Consider the following 16091-nt stretch of genomic DNA (forward strand, 5'->3'; position numbering starts at 1 on the left):
TTTGTTTGTTGATACATTATACATGCTTTGTTTTTCAACAGCTGATGACTTCTCACCGTTTTAAAGCACCAGATACCAAACATCTGAAATGATAGATGAAAAATATTAACTCTACAAATTATATATATATTTGTATATCAACTCTACAGATTATATATATTTTTAAAATACGCACAGCAGACTGAGTTATGATATGCAAAACATATTGCATGTTTTTGAAACAACCTGGGCACGGCCAAACATAACAAAATATCTAAGATGGTATTTTTGGTCGCATGTCAGCGTACCCGTGAAATATGTGGATGAAAAAAATCCAGCTTGTTACACCAGCGATGCCATTCTAGGGGAAGTAACACTTCAAAAAGGGAGCGCGACAGCTTTCTCGTTCATGCAGCGGTTCTTTCCCTTCGATGGGCCGTTCATGAAAAAGGACCAGTATCGACTCTTTCCAGATGGGAAAGGGAAAGGAGAGTTTGGAAGAACAAATGTTCGATATTCAAGAGAATGGTATCACACAGTTGTATCATGATAACGGTATCCATTTGTGTGTGGGTACCAGTTTTCATCTGATACCACATAATTTGTTCATGCAAAGACATTAAATAGGTTTACAACTACTTGTGATAAATAAGCAGCATTTAAATTTTTTTTTTAATTTAAATCAATCAGCAGGCATTTTCTCTTTGTGTATGTATGAATTAATTTTTTCTTTCTTTTTTTTCTGTTTTGCAGACAGACATGCGATGTTCATCCCAAGAAAAAGTATCACTGGTATGGTGACAAAATCCAGTGCCCAAGCTAAAACAATCCTCAGAGGAACTGTTGAGTGTTGAGGGAGGGAGGGAGACAGACAGAAAGGAAGACAGAAAATATTGACGGACAGCACTGCAGAGACCCAGGCTATTGACACACAGCTGACAGACCTGGAGGATTGTGAACAGTTCTTCTGTACGGTTCACCAGTGACTTCGTCGTTGAGAGTTCAGGAAGAAGAAGACAGAACATTTGCCCCAAACCAGTGTGAGGCCTACACAGATTTCCAGGCATGTTAGACCAGTGACAGCAGCTCCAGCCACATGTCTCCATCATCACCACCCACCACCACCTCCATCACCACCACCTCCTCCATCACCACCACCACCACCACCACCTCCTCCATCACCACCACCTCCTCCATCACCACCACCTCCTCCATCACCACCACCACCTCCTCCATCACCACCACCTCCTCCATCACCACCTCCATCACCACCACCTCCTCCACCATCACCACCACCTCCTCCTCCATCACCACCAACACCACCACCACCACGTCCTCCATCACCACCACGTCCTCCATCACCACCACGTCCTCCATCACCACCACGTCCTCCATCACCACCTCCATCACCTCCTCCATCACCACCACTCCTCCATCACCACCTCCTCCCTCACCACCTCCTCCTCCATCACCACCACCTCCATCACCACCACCTCCATCACCACCACCTACCATCACCATCACCTCCTCCATCACACCCACCACCTCCTCCATCACCACCACCTCCTCCACCATCACCCACCACCAACCACCACCTCATCACCACCTCCTCCATCACCACCACCTCCTCCCTCCAATCACCACCCACCTCCTCCATCACCACCTCCATCACACCTCCATCACCACTCCATCACCACCACTCCTCCTCCATCACCACCACCACCACCACCCACCTCCTCCATCACCACCACTAATCCTCATCCACCACCTCCCTCACCATCACCTCCTCCATCACACCCACCACCTCCTCCATCACCACCACCACCTCCATCACCTCCTCCATCACCACCACCACCACCACCACCTCCTCCTCCATCACCACCTCCACCACCTCCTCCTCCATCACCACCTCCACCACCACCACCTCCACCACCTCCTCCTCCACCTCCTCCTCCATCACCACCTCCACCACCACCACCACCACCACCTCCTCCTCCTACCAGGAAATGCGAAAGCCTTCACCGGATCAAGTCAAAGTGCCACAGTCAGTAAGTGTTTTCGTAAGGCAATACGAGAATGTTTTACAACGATGAACAAAATCACAACAAGCTTGATATGTCTTATTAGCAGCAGACGACGCAACCACGTAAACTGCTGTGCAACAAAGCACCAGCTTGTATTTAGATTTGGTGTTCCCTATAATTATGTTGTTTTATGTCTTTGACTTGTTCTTCACTGCGGACCAAAAAAAAAAAACATGGATGACAGTGGAAAAAGGAAAAGGATACAGTATTGAAGAATGGTATTTTTGTAGAGTGTGAAATGAATTATTCACACTTACATTATCCTGAAGAATGGTATTTTTGTAGAGTGTGAAATGAATTATTCACACTTACATTATCTGTGGCTTATCTTGTTCAAAGTATTGACAAGGGAGTGGGGAATGAATTGTTCACACTTATATTATCTGTGGCTTATCTTGTTCAAAGTATTGACAAGGGAGTGGGGAATGAATTGTTCACACTTATATTATCTGTGGCTTATCTTGTTCAAAGTATTGACAAGGGAGTGGGGAATGAATTGTTCACACTTATATTATCTGTGGCTTATCTTGATTTAAGTATTGACAAGGGAGTGGGGAATGAATTGTTCACACTTATATTATCTGTGGCTTATCTTGTTCAAAGTATTGACAAGGGAGTGGGGAATGAATTGTTCACACTTACATTATCTGTGGCTTATCTTGTTCAAAGTATTGACAAGGGAGTGGGGAATGAATTGTTCACACTTATATTATCTGTGGCTTATCTTGTTCAAAGTATTGACAAGGGAGTGGGGAATGAATTGTTCACACTTATATTATCTGTGGCTTATCTTAAGTATTGACAAGGGAGTGGGGAATGAATTGTTCACACTTATATTATCTGTGGCTTATCTTGATTTAAGTATTGACAAGGGAGTGGGGAATGAATTGTTCACACTTACATTATCTGTGGCTTATCTTGTTCAAAGTGTTGACAAGGGAGTGGGGAATGAATTGTGAAGTGCATGTTACTTTGGCTGTTTCAGAATGTGGTGACCATGTGATCTGACAGCAGTGTCGCAAAGTGCAGGGGACTAGTGGGCTTAATTAAACTGATCAGTATCAGTAGCTCAAGGAGGCGTCACTGCGTTCGGACGAATCCATACACGCTACACCACGTCTGCTAAGCAGTTTACCTAGGGGAAGCCCAGAATATAGGTACAGTGACTGGTGAAGGGGAGTGCAGGAATACATGTGGGGGTAGTGGGTGAACGCTGCAAGTGTTTAGAGAAAGAGGATTGGATGAATACAGCACTAAAGCTGAACAGGGATGTCAGACCACGATCTTTCATTTTGAAAGAAATCATGGGATTGCGAGAAATCATGGTCATTCCCCTCCCAAGTTTTCTGTTTCTCATTTTTCTTTTAGATTGGCACTGGCAAAAGACAAGAAACCAACTCCAATGACAAAGGAGATATTTTTGATTGAAATAAGGGTGACCTCCCACATTTTCTCACGCATTGTAAAAAATGGCGCTCCCCATGATTTCTCGCAATTGAGAAAACTGGGAGGGGAACGACCACACTTTCTTGCAATCCCATGATTTACAAGAGAGCTGTGTTGACCATGGGGGTGGGTACAGCCTTGTCATTTTCTGGAGGTCTTTATCATGGCGTTTTCTGACTGTTAGTTCAGGGGCATACGAACTGAGTAATGGGGCCAACCAAATGTTGTATGGACCAGTTTGATATAATATGGGGAAGGACACTGCAGAGGACATGTGTCGCAGAAGGTTGGCCAGACTTTTTCTTGGGGGGCGGAACGAAGAAATCTCCACTTTTGGAGATAGGCTATTCCGCCTCCCAAAAAAAAATTTTTTCGGCCCTCTCTCACGCCACCCACACAACCTCATTACCACCACTTTCCATTCATGAACAATTTTAATTACACATCACTTTATTCGTATATTTTCAAGAGACAAAAATGAATACATATTTTCCAATTTTGTATATTTTCAATGACATGCATTTTCAACTCTAAATGACTTTATCCAGTTCTCAAACAACAGTCTTCTTTGAATTTGCACTCCAATTCTTTCCAAGCATCAGCTAAAAGCTATCTTGGTTCTTTCACTGCACCACGATTCACATAGCTTGAGCATTGTCCGACAATTTGTGAAACCAGAAGTGAGACCAACCATGACATACTGTTTTTAGCTATCAATGAACTCGAAATATTCAAACTTTTCACTGGTTTGAGTAACGGCTCAGCCACCCATATTTTCTCCCCCTCCACTAGACCATAACTGGTGGTCTTGACGCTAGTCATTCGGATGAGACGATAATCCAAGGTCCCGTGTGCAATTAACACACGTAAAAGAACCCACGGCAACAAAAGGGTTGTTTCTGGCAAAATTCTGTAGGAAAATCCGCTTCGATAGGAGAAAAAAAAAAAAAAAATGGGTGGCGCACTCTTCCTGGGAAGTGTAGCCTGAATTTCACACTGATAAACAATACAAATATAGGCAGCCTAGGGGTTAAGCAGCAATACATGCAAGAATTTTACACAGGACAAAGCTCAGTGCCACACTAATTATCCCATACTGTCATCACAATGGTTTGGGAAAAGCAAAACAAATAAGCAATCAGCCTATTCAGAAATTCTAGGTTTTTAACATATAAACCTGAATAACTGCTGTCCTCACTGGACTTAAGATGACTATACCCCACACACACACACACACACACACACACACACACACACACACACACACACACAAGAAAAAAAAGAAAAAAAATACTGATAACACAAAACTCAACAAGCACAAACTCCAGGAAACAAGCAAAATGCCCAGCCCATGGCCAGACATCAGGCCGATATAAAAATCAAGCTCGGCTAGGTTGCATGGCAGTTTGCTTGTCATTAAAAATGTTCCCAACTCCACAGTAAATTCCATACACTTAGAAACAGTCTTAACTAATTAGCAAACTTCTTCCCTCAGTACTGGCTGCTGGAAAAGATTTTTTTTTTCTCCAAAAATCCATCCTTGTCTCATTTGAGATCCAAGTCCGACGAGATGCTCATCAGTCGTGAGGACTACTCGTCGCCCAAGTGGAGTTTTGCCATGTTCATCCACAGCTGTACATGCCCACAGAGAAAACTGGTATGAGGTTCAATCTCCAAATGTCAGGGAAATACATTTCTTAATTATTCAGGGAGAAAAAAAATATTTAAAAAAAGCAACAACAAAGCCAGCAAACAGTGTGTGTGAGAGAGACAGATTCTGGATGTTGTAGGAGGACATCAGCAAACACTGAATGCAGTGTATGCAATGTTCCATGCCCATTTCCTTACTTTAACCCTATGTAGGCAACCATACTCCATTTTGGGGATAACAGCCACGCCATTCTTTTTTCTTGGCTGCCTCACTTTTTATGCCCCATTTCTGGTGTTACTTTTGCAACATTCCCAGTGCTCATCCCCTTTCCACACAAACCAACCCACAGTCTGGTGCAAAAATGTCTAATTCTTTTGTCACCATTTTTATCTGAGAAATTTGGGCTGCTCTCCCCACAGGATGCTTTGCTACAGGGCATGGCCGCCCTTTTCTTTGGTCTGCATGTGGGCTTTTCTTCGGTCCATCTGTATACTTTCTCCCAAGTCTTCTGTCCATCTGTATACAGTCTTCTGTTCATCTGTCTGCTGTCTCCAGAGTCTTATGTCCATCTGTACACAGTCTTCTGTTCATCTGTCTGCTGTCTCCACAGTCTTCTGTCCATCTGTACAGTCTTCTGTCCATCTGTACACAGTCTTCTGTCCATCTGTACACAGTCTTCTGTCCATCTGTACACACAGTCTGCTGTCTCCACAGTCTTCTGTCCATCTGTACACAGTCTTCTGTTCATCTGTCTGCTGTCTCCACAGTCTTCTATCCATCTGTCTGCTGTCTCCAGAGTCTTCTGTCCATCTGTACACAGTGTACTCTGTCCATCTGTTTGCTGTCTCCAGAGTCTTCTGTCCATCTGTACACAGTCTTCTGTCCATCTGTACACACAGTCTTCTGTCCATCTGTACACACAGTCTTCTGTCCATCTGTACACAGTGTACTCTGTCCATCTGTTTGCTGTCTCCAGAGTCTTCTGTCCACCTGTTTGCTGTCTCCAGTCTTCTGTCCATCTGTACACAGTCTTCTGTCTACTGTCTCCACAGTCTTCTATCCATCTGTCTGCTGTCTCCAGAGTTTTCTGTCCATCTGTTTGCTGTCTCCAGAGTTTTCTGTCCATCTGTATACAGTCTTCTGTCTATCTGTCTGCTGTCTCCACAGTCTTCTGTCCATCTGTATACAAAGTCATGAATCGAGTACTGTAATTCTCTTCTCACAGATTGTGTAGCACAAACTTCTTCAGTGAATTAAAAAAAAAAAAAAAAAAAATTCATAATGCTCTACAAATAATATTATCATTCCCAAAATAAAGGAAGCACAATACTCACATCATCATCATCATCATCATCTGGACGGTTGAGGTAATGTAATGATGATGGTGTCAATGTGTTCATCCTCTCTCGCCTCTTGTAGTTGGGCTCTTCACTATCTGCACACAATACAGTTTGGGTCAGAATGGGGCAGTATTGTCTTCAGCCATGGGTTACTGTTTGGGTCAGATTGGGGCAGTATCGTCTTCAGCCATGGGTTACTGTTTGGGTCAGTATTCACTTCAGCTAAGGGATAGAGTTTGGGTCAGATTGGGGCTGTATTCACTTCAACCTGGGTTATAGTTTGGGTCAGAATGGGGCAGTATTCACTGCATCAAAACAGAGCTAAAACTTGCTGAGATATTGCTTCGAACACTCATCAAGGCCGTCACCATTTGCAATGAAGTTAGCGTTTGCAATGAGTGGTTGGACAGTTGATAACGCAGTTATCCATCATCCGCGAATATATCCAGTGAAAGGCTTAACTCTACAAAAGTAGAAAATGATGATAACACGCCCCCTGTCAGCCTCATGAGTAAGCAACTCACCTTTGAAAACGTCATCATCATCACTATCATCATCAACTCTGTCCTCTCTGGAACGTGGTGGGCCCCATCCATCAATGTCATCCATTGTGAAGATCTCTGTGGAGAAATACAGCAATGTATTAGCATTATTTTCAACATTATCACCAATAACAGCAGGTTAAAATGCTTTGACCCTCTTTTCACCATATTCCAGACAGTAAAATTTCACTATGTTCTGAATTCTTTTCACCATTTTCGCCCCTAACATCGCCCCAAAATGAAACTATCTTTATTCATGATAATGCTCTAATAATGTTTGCTGTTTCAACAATAATATTTTGTCCAGCACTAAAGTTGGTATTACTTGTTTCTTTGTAACATTTGGAGGCAATGTTATACTGATACTTTTTTTTTTAATGAGTTTATGCATTTTGAGATACAAATAAATATTTGAGCATGCATTTGTTGTAAGGAGTCGACACTGACACAGTTCATTAATCTGTTTTTCATGTGTGCAGTGTGTGGGTGCAGTGGCCAGAGCGCTGGATTCTCGCCTCAGTTTCTGAGTTCGATTCTGAGTTCGGTTTCAGCGCACCTGGTGGGTTATGGGTGGAAAATTTTCTGATCCCTCAGGTCAACAAATGTGCAGACCGGTTAGTGCCTGAACCCCCTTCATTTGTATCTACATGCAGAAGATCAAATACACACAATGAGGATCCTGTAATCCATGTTGGCGTTTGATAAATCATGGAACAACAACAAATTCCGCATGCACACCCCAAAAACGGAGTATGGTTGTCAATATGGTGGGGTAAAAAAAAGAAAAAAAAAGGTGGGGGGGGTATGGGGTCAACACGTAAAAGGTCACGTCTGAGTGAGTGTGTGCATGACTGAAACCTGAATAAATGACTCGAGGAAACAACAAGCACCAAGAGGCAGCTCTCAGTCAACTCTACCCATGGGAGGCAGACTTGTGCAAATGTCTCCATTTTTGCAAAGCGCTTAACTCACTCTGTGCTGCCGGTTAGCTCCCTGACTTTACCCATAGACGACCCATTTGTATGGGTAAGAAATAAAATCGCCAAAAAAGAAATGTTAAAATGTATTAACTGAAAACATCCAAACTGATCACTCATCAGTAACATAAGTTAGCTGAGGACAAAATCTTAAGCTACCTCCATTCTTGTGCAATCACACAGTGAGATGATGAAAGTGTCCATATTTTTTTGTTCAAAATTTGCACACTGATGACTTGTAAATGAATCCAGGAAAGCACGAGTTTGAAACTGATCAAATTCAGAACACTACGGCCATAATAGGGCCCGTTCATCTAATTCTGTTGTCTGCCTTGTGATAGAGATGAAACTGGGTCAGAAGCCACTGTTGACACGCACTGTTCACGTGAACCAGTCACTGCGAAAATAACTCTCCTGCTCACAAGCACAGCAACACACACTGTATTTATTGGCTGCAGTGAAGAGTGGAAAGGTCAGTTTAAATTATCTTATTGTTGAAGTTAGGTGCCACTCCAAAAATTCAAAACTAAGGCCCCAATCAGGGCCATTTGTCTGAAACGGTTGTAAACAGTAGGACCCCTATCAGGGTCTTCCGTCCAGAGTGAGTTAACTCACTCAGTACAGCCAGTCCTCTCTTCTCCTCTACACAGACCCCTCGGATGTCCAGTGGGTGTCTGAATGACCCAACCTTTAGCTTCCGTCATCAGAATTGTGGTATTCTTTGTCAACAGCCTTCCGCTTGCAAAAATTTTGATGATGGTGATTGGGGTGAAACGCTGTTAATGTCGTCTCTTTCGCCGTTCGTATGGAAAGAGTTAAAGCTTGGTCTCTGACTAAGGATAGGCTCTATATTGGTAACCATATTGTATCATGTGTATTATGTTTTTTTTCTGTTTGTAATCCTCCATACCACAAGAGGAGTGAAAGGAAATTAAATCACATCTTGCATGCTGTGCACAATAAACATTCACGGACAGTCTTCACATCTGTTTGGTGTGAGTGAGTGTGTGTGTGAGAATGTATGCTTACTGACCACATCCACTATGAGTGACAAACACAGATACACACACGTGAAGGCAAATTCTACATTTACAGAGGAGAAAACATGTTCACAAAAAATGTAGCATACCGCTTCCAACAGAATCCGAGTTTTCAGAACAACACTTCTTGTTCTCCAGAACTGATTCATACGAGTCATACTGAAAGTATACAAAATCCAAGTTAAAAGCAGATAAATAAAAACACGAAACGAAAATCATTTGAAACAATCAATAATCTAAAATCATACCAAATAAAATGTCTGTTACCAAATGTGCCAGAATCACAGTAAATATAATCTAAAACATGCAGTTTCGATTTCATTTTCTTGGTGTCAAAGCATGCATATTGATCCATTTAAGTTACATTACATCCACTGTGGGGAAAAAAAGAGCAAAAAGATGAGAATCATTTGAAATAAACAAACATACAAAAAATAACGAACAAACATTTATTTCAAATTGTGACCAACAACATTAGGGATTCTCTTTCACACTAGTTTTATGAGTGAAAGGAAATGTACCTGTCAAAGTATGCATCTGTTAAGTTCATGCACGTGCATGTCCATGTGTATTCATGCGTGCGAGTCAGTGAAGGCACTTAAGATTAGAGATGGATTACCTTATGGGGAAGAGATTGTTTTATCGACAACTGCAAAAAACATCACAGCTTCATTATTTCTTTGTGCCTGAAGTTGATGAATATGACGGGATGTAGCTGTAGAATTTCCATACAGGACGGTATCACCAACCAATCACTCCACATCTGCACGTTTCTTCACATAAAAGACATAAAAACAGGCTACTTGTCCCATAGTTATTTGTTAATATTGCTCCAAGATTTCGTCAAGATGACTTATTCACTATACCATTAACAAGCTGTTTGGTGAAACCTCAAAATACCAAAATCCCCATTAGAAAAGTTGCTGAATCTTTGAAATGTGTGTGCTGCATGTGTGTGCGTTCGTTGGAAAGGCAAACAAAAACACATAAATAGGAACTCAGAAATACTCACAAAGGGATTGAGACACACACCATCTGCAATAGGGTACCGGTGATCTAAAAAAAAATAAAAAAATCATACAACTTATGAAAGATGGAAAGTACCCAATGCATTTTTCACACAATATGACCATAATTAAAGATGTCAGAAATGGATTATCAAGAGAGGAAAGGCCTACAAGACTAACTTGTGATAAGCACTTTATCTTATAAAGGAATCATCAAAGTTGCGCTCAGAAACAAGATGATTTACCACAAAACCAAAGTGTATCTGACCACTGCTATCCAAAATGAATATATATATCTAGAATTATGTTTTTATCAGCGCAATAAAGTCATTACTCAATTTGAGCTGATAACACTATTTACGTCATGTTAATTTTGATGAATCTCCATTATCTAAGAATTTTTTTTTTTTTAAAGCTTGTGGTAAAAAGAGGCATTCCCATTGCTTCCTGCACATCGCAACAGGTTTTTCTTCAAATCTGGTATCACAGAGACTCACTTTGTTTAGTGAGTCAAAAACGGCTTAACAACAGAAATCACAAGCCAGGCAAAACTGTTAATTCAGCATTTTGTCATTTGTATTTATTCCATTATTTTCTTTTGAAAAAACACACCCTGTTTTATCCTTTTCTTTATGCTTATTCTCTTTCGCTTACAATTTAATTATTTTTGTTAATTAAAAAAGAAAGTATTGAATAAAAATGCTCTCAAAGCAATTTCCCTCAAAGCAAGGCCGCATGATTTAACCAAAATTCTTCCTGTGCACATTGGTACTTTTTGATGTAAGGTATGTGAACTTCATGATTTGTGTGAGAAAAAAAACATTGTCACCAATGGCAGTTCAAGAACAGCACATAAGGAAAAGGCCAAAAGTGGAATGAATTTTATCTAACAAACATGTGTATAGCGTGCCATGTTTGTATACCTTTTTTGTTTTTGTTGTTGTAAGACTTGGCTACTTAAAAATAAATGTGTGCACAAGAACTTCATTATATTCACTCACACTAGGGCTTAAGACTTTCAGCAGAGGTTCTATTCCTCCAGTGAATATGAACACACACACACACACACACACACACACCTATGCACAGACATACACACACCAAAAATGACAAACAAAATCCCTTACTTTTTTGATCACAGGTTTTATCAACTTCTCCAACAAACTGTTGATCTTGTTTATAGTTGCTCCATAACACACTGCAAAAGAAAAGGAGAAAAAAAAAAAAAGCAAAATGAGCTCAGTTCCAGTGTTTTGATTATTCCATCATTCTCCAAATAACAAATTTGGAATTCACTTCAACACAAGAAATGAATGTAATTGTAAAGCCATTGATGAGTTTAGATATTCCATATAGATATTACAGAAAATCATATTCAACAATTGTCAAACACTGCATTTCTCAGCAAGTCACATCTGCTGAGAAGATCAATTTTGCAGTAAATGCACGTCCACAATTCATTTAATTCTGATTTTTTTTTTCTCAGTTTCAACGGTTGCATAATGCCTATTTACATTAACATTAGGGAGGTTGTGCATGCCCACTTTTGTTGGATTTTCTTTGGGACTCCATGATTAGTTTTAGCAAGAACTACATGCACATGTGCGTCTCCACTGCCGGCGGTTGTTTTTTTGTCACCGAAATGCTAAAATTTCGTAGTGAAAATCGCCTGTTCCAACAAAAGGATTTTGAACTGTTTCAGTGAGGAGGAATTTTGTTTAAAGTCCCGTCACAAGGTTCTAAAGGCCTTTTTGATGACATAGTTTTTGTTGGTTGGTTCAGTCTGTGCAAAAAAAATGTGATCGAAGTCTGCTGTAAAGTTGTCTGAGGAAAGGAAGTGCACACCCAGAAGAGCTAGTCATGGTGGTGGGCTGCCCATGACGTCATGCTCACCTTTTTTGTCACTCTGCAAGCGACGAAATGTTCTCGACGAAAGCGTGTGCACAATCTCCCTATTATGCATGTAGAGGTTTGATCATAGTGACTATCCCTAAATTGTGAATCTTATTTTCGTTGTTTTTTTTCAGGGGGGGAGGGGGGGCGGGGTTGTGGCACAAGCAGTATTTTCGCTTGCTTTTCTTTGTGTTATTTTCGCTTGTATTTATTTCATAACCTACAGTATTGACAGCTTTTCCGTAGTATAAAAATTTCGTTGTCTATTTTTTTGTGGCACTAGCAGTATTTTCACTTGCTTTTCGTTTCCGTAGTATCGCATGTGTTCCGGTACCAGTACTGGTAATAAGCATGTCTTATGAGCCAGTGCGGCTTATGTGTGTATGAAGTTCTCTCTCTCTCTTTTTTTTTTTTTTTTTAATTTAGTGGGTGCGGCTTATAGACCAGTGCGCTCAACAGACCAAACTTTACGGTAAGTATACACATCTCTCCACTCACACACATATCTACCATACAACTAAGGTAAGTATACACATCTCTTTCATATTCTATCTGTATCTCCCCCACACCCCTAGTCATCCTCCCCCACAACCCTTTTCAAATGAATGTTCAAGGTGTAGGTGACTGGCAGTTATTTTGTTGCTGTGGGGTCTGTTTTATTTGGAAAGATAGTAGCAGATTATAAGCATGTTTCAATAATTCAAAATAACATGTCATGGTCTTCCCAAGATTTTTTAGCATGTTTCAATAATTCAAATTAACATGTTGAGGTCTTCCCAAGATTATTAATATATTTCAATAATTCAAAATTTCATGTCATGGTCTTCCCAAGATTTTTAGCGTATTTCAATAATTCAAAATAGCATGTCGAGGTCTTCCCAAGATTTTTAGCGTGCTTCCACAAATCAAAATAACATGTCAAGGTCTTCCCAAGATTTTTTAGCAAGCTTCAGTGATTCAGACCAACTTGCCAGAGTCACCCCACTCACCTCATCATTTTCTTCTTGTCCTCGTTGATCCTTGCCTTCAGCCGATCCAACTCTTCATGCTGCTCAAGTTCAAACTGCCTGCAACACACACACCTTGATCATTACTACACTGTTAAATCACTCGGGACGACAAGTTTTCGCCCTTGCTTTTCCCTACAGACGGCCCATTTGTAAGGGTTTGGAAAAAAATTTACAAAAAATACAAAATACTGTGTAAGAAAATGAAACTTTCAGAACTGATTTATTACGTGTTGAGCTATTACATATAAAAAAATTAAAATTTCTCATCTTATTTTTAGTTTTGCCAGATGTAGAAAATACTGCCAATTTTTCACCCCGAATCACCATACCCACGCTCGCTTTCTGCATTAAATTCACTTTCTTCTTCATCATCATCCACCTCTTCAATGTCCGACCCTTCAGTTTGTAGCATTTCAAGTACTTCGGCAACCCTAAAACGTTGCCGTCACCGCCTTGTTCGCTTCACAACATTCTGAGAAGAGCCCGCTTTGCTAACAGGCTGGCACGCGAGCAGACGACCAGTCAGTGACTTTGTCAGCGTGTGTGCAAGACGGGCCACACATCCCAGGCTGGCCAATCATACTGTTCGATTGTGGAGTGACCCAGAATAGCGCACTCTGCTTGGCTAATCACAAAATCATGTGTACAGTGCATGATGGAATTTTACTTTTGGAGAATGCTATTCCATTCCTTCGTCCGAATCTGAATACGTTTTGTGTAGGAATGCGTGAGCATTCCTTCGTCCAGAGAGAGTTAAGGTTATAAAGGTTAAAGGTCCCATAGCTCTTTCGGCCACTGAGACGGTGAATTCGTATCTACACACTACACTGTACACAGCAACAAGCTGTCAAGTAACTTCAACATGGTGCTCACTGCACACTCACATCAACTCATTTCTTCTTCATTCGTGGGCTGCAACTCCCTTGTTCGCTCTTAGATGTAGGAGTGGGCTTTTACATGTATGTCCGTTTTTACCCCACCAGCAGCAATACTCCGTTTTCAGGGGGTGTGCATGCTGGGTATGTTCTTATTTCTATAACCCACCGAACGCCGACATGGATTAGAGGGTCTTTAGTATGCGTATTTTATCTTCTGCTTGTGCATACACACGAAGAGTGTTCAGGCACAAGCAGGTCTTCACATCTGTCGACCTGGGAGATCAGAAACATTTCCACCCCTTACCCTTAACAACCCATTCAAACACGATTCTTATTGAACACACAAAGTTTGGCTAGGAGCTCAAGCCACTTCTGAGTTCTCTCACACCAGGGGTACCATTCAGAGACTGGCCCACAACAAACAAAAGTGGCAGTTCTTCACTGCTGCTCTCACTCCACAGACTATAACGGACAAGAAGTGAGGACACTTCATGAGGTTGGCGTTCACTCCAGAGCCACAGTCATTCCCATTCCCTTGAACCGCCACACCAGGTGACCAAGGATGACCTGGACAAAGGAACACGTCACCTGGACTGCGGCCGACTGGATCCCAGTGTTGTCACTGACAGTCCACAGTGTGCCTGGGTATGACAGACTGAAGGAACAGAGTCTGGAGATGCTAGTCACTGCCACCTCATTTCATGGCAAGGGGTTGGAATGAATGACATTTTCAGTCAAAAAAACAATTTTCCTAACCAAAGTTGAGTGACCCGTCACTCACATGTGAATAGAATATGACGAGAGAGGAAATGTTTGCCAAGTTCTTTTGTGGAAATAATAGCCAAGTCGTGTTGTGAAAATGATAGCCGAGTGTAATGATAGCCAACTGTCATGTAGAAATGATAGCTAAGTTGTCCAATGGAAATGATAGCCAAGTTAATTTGTGAGGAATTGATAGCAAGATGGCGAATGATAACCAATGACAGGCAAACTGTCTAGTGGAAATGATAGCCAAATTGTTGACTGGAAATGATAACCAAGTTATCCAATGGAAAAGATAGCCAAACTATCTAGTGCAAATGATAGCCAAGCTGTCTAGTGGGAATGATAGCCAAGCCAAGTTGTCTAGTGGGAATGATAGCCAAACTGTCTTATGTAAAAGACAGCCAAGTTGTCTCGTAGAAATAATAGCCAAACTGTCTAGTGTAAATGATAGCCCAGCTGTCTACCTGGAATGACAGCCAAACTGTCCAGTGTAAATGATGGTCAAGTTGTCATAGTGGAAAGATATCCAAACTTTCTAGCGGGAATGATAACCAGAAAGATGGCCAAACTTTCTAGTGGGAATGATAACTAAGCTGTCTAGTGGAATGATAGCCATGTTGTCTAGAGGAAAGATAGCCAAGCTATCTAGGAGGTGGGGGGGGGGGGGGGGGAGCCAAACCATCTAGTGGAAATGATAGCCAAGCTTTCCAGTGGAATGATAGTCAATACTGTCTCATGTAAATGATAGCCAAACTGTCTAGTGGGAACGATAGCCAAACTGTCTAGTGGGAACGACAGCCAAATTGTCTAGTGTATATCACTAAATGCTAGCCAATATGTCTAGAGGAAATGCTAGCCAAATCTGTCTAGTAGAAATGATAGCTAAGTTGTCCATTGGAAATATAACCAGACTATCTAGTGGAAATGGTAGCCAAGTAGCCCAGTGGAAAAGATGGCAAAACTGTCTTATGTTAATGACAGTCAAGCTGTCCAGTGGGAATGACAGATCAAACTGTCTAGTGGAAAAGATAGCCGAACTGTCTAGCAGGAATGATAGCCAAACTGGGTTGTGCGACACTACCGCGAGCGACATTACCGCGAGTAACACTACCGCGTGCAACACTAACGCGAGTGTAACCCTACCGCGAGTATCACTTCCGCGAGTAACACTTCCGCGCGTGCACCGTTGTCGCACGTTTAACACTACCGCGTGTAAGACTACTGCGTGTAACACTTCCGCGCGTGCAGCATTGTCGTGCACTTTGTTTCAAACAGGTGCTGGTCACTACCGCAAAGAGAGAGTGGAAGTTCACTCAAGTGAGTTTGAGCGGCCACAAGAGAGAGTGTAAGTTCTTTTGGTTAGCACAACAAGCGTTGAGTTAGTGTTCAAGGACAGTGTTCTTCTGTCGAACACGCACTTTGCTTCAAACGTTGGCCATGGAGGTAATAAAGTCTCGTTACTCCAATGACAAGATCCTC

At 41.6% G+C, this 16091-nt stretch overlaps 1 protein-coding gene across 2 annotated transcripts in view; it reads right to left on the bottom strand.

The window, feature by feature from the left end:
• Nucleotides 1–4777: 4777 nt before the first annotated feature.
• LOC143301284 (uncharacterized) overlaps nt 4778–16091 on the bottom strand; it is a 42166-nt gene continuing 30852 nt past the window's right edge. For both annotated transcript variants that reach the window (XM_076615469.1, XM_076615467.1), the window contains 7 exons: nt 12949–13026; nt 11194–11264; nt 10072–10115; nt 9149–9218; nt 7025–7120; nt 6501–6595; nt 4778–5141 (listed from right to left, as the gene is read on the bottom strand). In XM_076615469.1, the coding sequence (XP_076471584.1) occupies nt 5100–5141; nt 6501–6595; nt 7025–7120; nt 9149–9218; nt 10072–10115; nt 11194–11264; nt 12949–13026 (496 nt within the window). In that variant the 3' untranslated portion in view covers nt 4778–5099. The remainder of the gene's footprint in view (nt 5142–6500; nt 6596–7024; nt 7121–9148; nt 9219–10071; nt 10116–11193; nt 11265–12948; nt 13027–16091) is intronic.

This window comes from Babylonia areolata, chromosome 27 (genome assembly GCF_041734735.1).
Source record: "Babylonia areolata isolate BAREFJ2019XMU chromosome 27, ASM4173473v1, whole genome shotgun sequence".
Lineage (NCBI taxonomy): Eukaryota > Metazoa > Mollusca > Gastropoda > Neogastropoda > Buccinidae > Babylonia > Babylonia areolata.